Source organism: Mus caroli, unplaced genomic scaffold (genome assembly GCF_978045245.1).
Source record: "Mus caroli unplaced genomic scaffold, Mus_caroli_1 scaffold_5, whole genome shotgun sequence".
Taxonomy (NCBI): domain Eukaryota; kingdom Metazoa; phylum Chordata; class Mammalia; order Rodentia; family Muridae; genus Mus; species Mus caroli.
In genome coordinates this window covers 22,065,887-22,075,031 of record NW_028227260.1, presented here as the reverse complement: position 1 = coordinate 22,075,031, position 9,145 = coordinate 22,065,887, and the positions used below count along the sequence as shown (strand labels likewise).

The 9,145-nt window shown below is 41.8% G+C and overlaps 1 protein-coding gene across 2 annotated transcripts in view; it reads right to left on the bottom strand.

Annotated features, from left to right (window-relative positions):
• Positions 1–200: 200 nt before the first annotated feature.
• Vcf2 (VCP nuclear cofactor family member 2) overlaps positions 201–9,145 on the bottom strand; it is a 28,156-nt gene continuing 19,211 nt past the window's right edge. For both annotated transcript variants that reach the window (XM_029473220.2, XM_029473218.2), the window contains exon 3: positions 201–491. In XM_029473220.2, the coding sequence (XP_029329080.2) occupies positions 255–491 (237 nt within the window). In that variant the 3' untranslated portion in view covers positions 201–254. The remainder of the gene's footprint in view (positions 492–9,145) is intronic.

Genomic DNA, 9,145 nt, shown 5'->3' with positions numbered 1-9,145 from the left:
ATGTGAATTGGACATGTAATCCATTCAGTTTCAGGAGAAGTCCTCATGCTGCTATTTTAACATGAATAGGACATCAGACGTGACAGAAAACATATCAAACTGTCATAAATGACCCTTTCAGATAGCAGTGGTAAAGCAACACAACAAAAGAATACAATGCCCATTGACCTCTTACTGAAAATACAAACAAAAGCCAAGACTGCTTTGCGTGAATGCCATTGATTTTTATACAAAAAAGGAGGATGCCTAGGCCATCAAGTCGGAGAGTGTCCTCTCTGCTGGAGGCTGTAGAAATGAGCCTCCTTCAAGATGTTGTTAATATGTGAGTAAGGATCTTGGTCTTGGCACACTTCATAATCCTCCTCTTGGGAGAACCCAGGGATATTGGAGTCTAGTTCAGCAGTACTCAGGTTTAAGCTGCTTTCTGGTACTCTCTCACGATTGGGGTTATTGATGCTGCCTTGGTTCCTTTCATTATCACTGCTTGTCGACTGGAAGAAAGACAGAAGGAGGATGGCTATTATGAAGCTGTCATCATTTCCTGTGCCCCTTGAAGAATACTGGCATCACATTCTACAAAAGACTTAGTCAATAATGTGCAATCATTTGTGCAGTTCATTCCCTCCTGACAGCAGCCCTGTTGGTGAAGCAGGTTTTAATAGCACCCATTTGACAGAATAGGAAAGAGGTCTCCAATGGGCCCAAAGGCTAGTCCCTAGGAAGTGTCAGGGAGAAGATTCAAACAGAGGCTCTCTTGCTCCAAATCCTTGCACATATCTGCTGGCCCTGCTTGTACCATGTTTTTCAATTACCTGCATCAGGAAAGGAAGTTCTCATCCTCCAGGATCAAGCAGCAATCAGTTCTGCAGAAAGGGGTAGGGATTGGGCCCAAAGCAAGGAAGATGGAATGCAATTCCAAGTGCCAATATGGCAAAGAAATGATGGGAAACACTCCATTCACATATATGGGCACACATGCTTACCTACAAATAACGGGACCTTTCCCTATGTATCCATGAGAGCAGGCAGATGTGCACCTCCTACAGCAATTCAAGGCTCTTCTCATATCTTGAAATGTCTGACATTTTTCAATGAAAACTATAGTAAGTGACAGATCAGCATTTTTAATGACTAGCACCGATTGGTCTATTTGTAGATTTAGTATAGTGTGTTTCCCTGTTTGCTCTTAAAATTGTCTTTTCTTGAAATTACTTCACTTTGTCATATTAACCATACTATGTGAGATTTCCAAAACAGAGTCATATTCTGGAATTCTGTTGACTAGGAATGTAAGTCATCGCTAGAATGCTTTCCTAGCATGCTTGCGACTTTGGGTTCCATATATGAGATACACATGTAGGAACACAAGCTCATGTTCATACACCCACCAACATCTTTCGGAGGAGGATGTAATCACAAGAAGCCTTATCTAAAAGTACTGAACAATATTGCGTTTTAGGGCTTCTGAGGCCATCAGTCCCAAGGTAGCTGAAACCAAGATATGTCACCATTCTCAATGCATGTGAAACTCCTCTGCTCTGTACATCACCCACAAGTATCAAATAACAGTATTCCTGCAATGAGACTCACACATTCAAACACTGTCTGAGAGACATTGAACCCAAACAACCTGTATATGAGTATCTGGAAAATGTGTTTCAATGGATTTAAGGGTTATCTACATGTATGAAAGGAGTCTCAGAGGAAACTGGAGAAAGAATATACTACAGAGCCGGGCGTGGTGGCGCACGCCTTTAATCCCAGCACTCGGGAGGCAGAGGCAGGAGGATTTCTGAGTTCAAGGCCAGCCTGGTCTACAAAGTGAGTTCCAGGACAGCCAAGGCTACACAGAGAAACCCTGTCTCAAAAAACCAAAAAAAAAAAAAAAAAAAAAAAAAAGAATATACTACAGTAAAAACCTACATGTAGCACTACATTTATTTATTTATTTATTTGTTTATTTACTTATTTTTACATGTAGTACTATTACTTTACTTATAAATACTCAAAGACCATAAAAGACATTGAATTGGGGAAAAAAAAAAAAACAAACCTCATACGCATTCTGGGTTCCTTTATGTCCATTTCCTATTTTGTTTTGTTTTGGCTGTACTGTATTCTGGACCATATGTCCAGGGGAGGAATCAACACAAATGATAGCATATTTAGTTTGCACTCTGTGTTGTGAAGATGATTGTAGTATATCAGGAAGGGTATAGTCAGGAAGGGGCTGAGGACATAGTAACATTGGTAGAAAGCTCCCCTAGCACACAGGAAGTATTGAGTTCAAACCCAGACCAGCAAACCAGGGACTGACCAGCACTCTTATAAAGCCAGGTGGACTTAGGAGGATCAGGAAGTCAAGGTCATGTTCTTCTTTAGTAAGAGAATTAGTTTAACCTGAGCCACTTGACACTCTGCCTGTGAGATCTTATAGGAAAGCTCACAGCCCACAAAGTAATTCTTCAGAATCATTGTGAAGAAAAGAGTAGAAGCCTAGCCTCAAATTTCTGATTAAAACATAACATTGCTAAGTCTGGGGTGTAGAGACATCACTATTACAGGAATGTTCATCGATGGGGTTTACAACTTCAGCATCGTTAATAGTGATGATCAGAAGTCACAAAATGGTTTTTATGAGGAACATTACTTGCTGGGCATGTGAGCACATACCTGTAATCAATCGTAGCACTTGGGAGGCTGAGATAAGAGGATCTGAAGGCCAGTCTGGATTACACACTGAGTTCCAGACCAGCCCCAGCTATGTATCGAGAACCTGCCAATACACACAGACAGACAGACAGACAGACAGACAGACAGGTCATGACAGCTGGACAGGCAGGCAATCAATCAGAGAGACAGACAGACAGACAGGCAGATAATAAAAAAGGGACAGACAAACAGAAAAAAAATAGTAAATTTACTCACTTTAAAGCAAAGAACCTCGAGTAATTAAATAGGGTCTCGAAGGCCAATTCTGCTAACAAGGCTGAAACACTTGTGATTTTGCTGATAGTGTGTGAGCTCCTTATTTCTCATGGGATGAGTGTATCACTCAAGTAGTTTGAAATTTTTGAAGAAGTATAGTTTGTAAATGTCAACAGTAATAATTGTCTAAAAAATATGTTTATGTTGCCTTAGTTACTTCGTAGTGATGTGACGACATCTTGAGGAAGGCAGCTTACAGAAGAGCTTATTTGAGGCCTCCAGATGCAGAGGGTAGTTAGACACCAAGACCACCATGGTGGGTATGTGGCAGCAGAAAGGGAGGTATGGCACTTGAACAGTTAATGAGAGGTTAGACCTTGAGATACAACCATGAGGCAAAGAAACAGAGCTAAATGGGAATGGTATGGCAAGGGTCTTTGAGACTTCAAAGCCTACCGTAAGTGATACATGTCCTCCAACAAGGCCACATACCTCCTAATCCTTCCCAAAGAGATTTAGCAACTGAGGGTCAAGCATTTAAATACTTGAGCATATAGAGTGGGTCCTTATTCAAATCTTGAGATGGGAAACCACTATTTCATTTTGCTGATGCCTTCACTTTCCATCTCATGTACAGAAAACGATTTACAAAGCAAGATACTCTTTGTAAGTCACGTAACCAAGAATGCTGCCCTAATGCCAATGAAAACCTATGTCCAGTTCATCCTGGCCTCAACACAAGGATTGGAGAAATGAACTGGATATCTGGAAATGAGACCTTGGGAACAGTGCTCAGTGTGCTACAATGTAGAAAAGACAGTCTACAACACCCCCACACAGCAATTCTTTCTGAATCCACAATCACTATTAATCTAATCAACAGTCCTCCCAGTCATAAAGCCTGGACTCTGTGACACTCTTCCTAAGAGAATCAAAGTTCCTGAATTAATGAAATGTTCAAGTATAAGACCAACTGGTAATTTGTTTATTGCTTGATTGATAGGTGTGTGTTTTCATTGTCTACACTGCTCTTTGTAACATAAACATTTATACCTTCCCATACCACAGTTTCAGAAAGACAAGTTCTTTTCCCAGGATATAAAGACCTGAAATGTTTCCAGGCTGAACAAATCTTCATTGACGCAACTGTTTCTTAACATGTCCTGAGTGCTCTTAGAAACATCTCTTTAGAATGCCTGCCCAAGTACAAAGCTCACAGCTTAAAAAGAAAAAAATAGAAAAGCAAAGAAAATGATTAGCCATGACAATGTGGTGCAGGCCTTGAGTTCTAGCACTGGGAGGCAAAGTCAGGCAGATGTCTGAGTTCCAAGACAGCCAGGGCAATACCGAATAACCCAGTCTCAAAAACCAAATACAAACAAAAAGACTGATTACTTTTGTGTGTTGCTGAGTTTATGCTATGTGCAACACGTAAGTAAATGCCTCTGCAGGAAGAGGTGGGTGTTGGTTGCTCTCTGTCTGCAGTTATGGGTGGATAGGAAACACCCGTAAGGTGCTCTGAAATAGAAGCTAGTGTTCCCAACTGCTGAACCATCCTTCCCACCACACAAAGCTTGCTTCTGACACTCTACACTTTCAACATTGATTAGCACTTGCTTTGGACAAGTCCTTGCAGGTACATACATGCTGAAAAATAAAGAACACATCTATGAAGACACTGGGGAAGACGTCTCACTACTCAAAATTTCCAAGTGTGCTTCACAATGTTGATGTAGGCTCTACGTGCAAAGGCAAGGCTATATTTGGTTTAAGGTCTTCATAAAATTTTCGTGTTTACTTCAGAGCCAAAGAAGCTGAGTTGCTTGCTCAGCATGAAACTGCTATAGTTCTCTTTGAGGACTAGCCACAGAATCACCTGCGGGGCTTTTGCTCAGCTTGCCTCACAGCCTACTTACTTAGGCTGCCCTTGTGGTATAGTGCTGGGTAGGCACATGTCCTGCAAATGCCCAATCAATCCAAACAGTTGCTTATGTGTTTACTGACCAAGCAGAAATTTCATCCCAGCCCCAGTGGCCCAGCTGGAACTCACCTGAAATCTTTCTCCTGGAGAACTAGCTTTCCTAAGAAGTGTTCTTCATTTAGACAAGCTTCCAAAAGGGGGAAGCAACCAACAATTCTACCCAGTTTTGATGCCTGTGAGCCACCACAATGATCAGCATGGTATGTTAAACCTAAGAGGGTACTAGTGGCACACCTACCTTGGTGGTAACCTATAGCTCTTTACTCAGCTTTCTTTCGGGCCTTCTCAAAGGATGAGAAATATGTCTAGTGCAAGAAACCTAGCCTACTTCCCAGGGAGAGATATACTAAGGACATTTGAGTCAGAATCACTATCCCAAATGGCATTCCAAATATTGTCCTTATACCCACAAACCACAACAGTCCTCAGTCCTCATAAGTCAAACATCTCTTCACAACAGACAATTTAAGAAAAGTGCACCACATCAAAAAGGAGAATTGTGGAGTTCACCATCAACTGATAAAGCAAACAACTGGTAAAAACAGAGGGTCATAGACTGCGCTGTGAGATTGTGTGTCCTAGGAATGTCAATAGCTACACCCATACAGTTTCACAAAAGTCACTGTCTAAGCATGGTCTGAAGAGAACAGCCAGAGTAGACATGTCAGAGTAAACAGGGAATGCCCAGGAGACCTCAATGCTACAAAAGAACTACAGGCATCATAGGGGAGCAGATGGGGGATAAGGAAAGCTGATGGGAGAGAAAAGAGCATACCTACTAGTTATCCACACCAAGGCTCGGTCCTGAAAACATCCATGAAAGTAACATGATACAGACTAGACAGTGTGCATTTCTCTCTCTCTCTCTCTCTCTCTCTCTCTCTGTGTGTGTGTGTGTGTGTGTGTGTGTGTGTGTGTAAGATCAACTAATGACAAAGAGGTCATGAATTAGGGAACAAAAGGAGGTATATATGAAAGGGTTTAGAGGGGGAGAAGGGAAGGGCAAGATGATGTCTTTATACTATAACATCAAATGAAAAAGTCCTCTGCACGACACATTGCAGAATAAGAAGAATAGTAAGAGGAAGAGTGTGCCTATTGGGGAGAACAAGAGCTCAAGAAGGGTGAGGAGGATTTTGAGAGGCAGTCAGATGCTACTAGGATGAGGATCTCTGGCCTTTGGGAAATTCTTGAGCCATGGATGTGCAACAGAAGACATGCCAAGGACAATTGGGGCCTTGCCTGTCAGGCTGAGAACGCTACAGGAACAGGGTATCTATCTGAGCAAAAACTGACAGATACCCTAATGGACAAATGGTAGAGGAGGATGAGAAACACAGAGGCCACCCACAGTTTTGCAGACTATCCAGGAACAGGCCATGCAGGTCTTCATTCTGTTGGAAGAAACACAAGGGACAATCCAGAGATGCCCAGAGAAGTGGACGAGGAAGGAGTCGTGGAGAGCACTGTACAGACGCACAAGAACATCCCACCTCTGCAGGCAATGCTTGGCAATTTAAACGTTTCTGTGCTTCAGGTTGGCAGGTGCCCCAGATTGAGTTCTCCCTTGGAAGCTATAGCAAAGCAAGGTGGCAGATGCCAAAAGTAAGGTGGGGCAAGCAGATGTAGGAAAGAAGCTACCAAAGGCTAGATGGCATGAAGGAATGCAGACAGCAGCTTAGAATCACAGGACAGAAAAAAAGACAGCACCTGAAAAAAGCATCACAGGCCAGCAAGCTTCACAGTAGGTGGAAAGAGAGCCTCAATGAACTAATGACACAAATGTGGGGAAAATGGGACCTATAAAGAACTTTATCAGAGAAGACCATGACAAGAAATGAAAGGTTATTTGTGTGTATTTATGATAGAGAACTGTAAATACTTCCTAACTTGAGAAGCAAGTGAATTCAAGGTTTTTCTACCTTCAATTCTGGCTTTCTACCCAATTCCACTCAGGTATAGCTCAGAAATATTCATTTCTATGAATCCCAACAGTGTAACAAAATTCACCCCTGTACCACTGCACTCCTAGAATTACATGGTGTTTACTAACTGAAAATGAGAAGACAGAGCAAGTCCACTAGAGTCTTTAGACTATGAACTCCCAGAGGCTCCTCACATTCAAAAAGACTCCCTCACCTTCTCTGAGTCCACCAAATGCTGCACAACCTCTTAAGCCAGAGGACAGCCAAGTAAACATGGTGTTGAATTACTACCACTCTGCAAAGGACCAAGGGATGAATGACATTCATCTGTAAAATTCTGTGCACAGGTAGGGTGCTCAGATAGGCTTTCTGAAGACCAGAAGGTAAAATTGGACCAGACCTTGAGCTCTAAGCAGTTTTTCATTGGAAAAATTCAACCTCTGATAAGGGCCTTATCACATCATCTGTCTGAACTAAGTTAATGGGATTAAACAAACAAGCAAACGAAAGACAATTAGGTATGCCTTACCTGTAGAATACATGTAGACATGTTTATCTTCAGTCAGAAATTCAGATATTAAAGTGAACTTGCATAATAAACTGTGATACTTTGAAATGCTGTATGGACAAGATTTCTTAATATATCTACAAGATATTAGGTCATCTTTGGCAAGCTCCATGCCCCCATAAACACAAGATCAATGACTGTATCTTCTAAGAAGGTCATTTCAGAAGGGAGCCCCTTTGCCGAAAGTTTCACAATACACCTAGAGACATTGCTTTGGCTCAGAGACAGACTCAGAGCCTTGAATGTATCCCCCCTCCAGAAGTTCTGTCTTCCAGATCATATGAGGAGATCAAGAGCGACAGAAATGGCCCCATACTCATTTCATTTGGGTTGCTGTGAACAAAAAAAGAAAACCACCCTAAGGAACACCAAATCAGGGGAGAAAGTCTTAATTGCCGTACAGCTCCAGGATTTCATCTCTTATTGTAGGAAAGTCAAGGCAGGAATCGAAAGCATCTCACCTACTCTCAAGGGCAGATATAGAACAAGCACAGCAATCCTTGCTTGCTAGATTGCTTGTGTCCTTAAGAGTTGCTTTCCTTTTTCTCTTCTGCATTCTGAATGTCTTACACAGGGAGGGGCACCACCTACAATGGCTTGGGTCTTTCTATATGTACTCACAATCAAAATAACCCCAAAGACATACCCTAACCTGATTTAAGTAAGTTCTCAGTAACACTATTGGAAAGTCAATACATTGAACTGGGAAGAAGTGGGCTGAGTAAGGTCACCCTAAGGACAAACGCCATATAATTCCTCTCATATGTGGGACCTCAATTTAAATGTTTCCCATGATTACCCTGAAGTCCCAGTGGAACCCAAGAAAGTAGAAAAAGACCATTTGGTGGGGGAAGTTTGCATGGCTGGTTGGGAAATAACAGAACACATCAGAATCAAAGTACATAGTAGAAATCCTAGTGTCATAAAGGTTCAATCAGTTTGTGGCATGATGGGGAAGGTAGCCTTGGGGTAAGAGTTAAGAAAAATGAGGTGTGTAGAAAGAAGCTACATGACACCCCATGACCTTCCATTCCAAGGCAGGAATGTAGTATGAGGAGGCAAGGGAACACAGGTGCGGACAAAGAATGTGAGGGGAATTGTGGGGTTTCAAAGTTTAAGTGGGGATGGGTGGTGATGGCACCTGCCTTTATTGGGAGGCAGAGGCAGCCTGATCTACAGAGAGAGTTCCAGGAAAGTCAATGCCACACAGAAAAACCCTGTCTGGAAAAACTCAAAACCAACCAAACAAACAAAAAAAAAAAAAAAAAAAAAACCTGAGGCAGGAATGGAAAAAGGAGGTTGAATGTGGCCATGTTAAATAAAACTAAGGATGAATGAAGTTTATGAATATGTACTAACTGAGAAATGAGGTCATTCATGCTATTTCAAAAAGACATATAAAGCGGTATACTGTACATGCATGGACAAAGTTATTCCTGAAGCCACAAGTTAATAAACAAAAGTGTCAGTCCCAGAAACAATTTAGCTCCCAATGGTTGAGGCAGCCCCATATGTGGCCATAAGGATATTGGCTATTGCAACTAGAAGCTTCACTAATCAATGTAGAGAGCAGTACAGACCTATGCATGTAAACATAAAAATTACCCAACATTTCATCAGATACCTGAACTTACCTGTTGACTAACAAATAGTGATTAACCCAATATTTGGGGAATATTGAGCATGCACAGAAATCTAACTTAAGTACATGTGAGGCCCCCCAATGCATTTCTCTCATTTGTC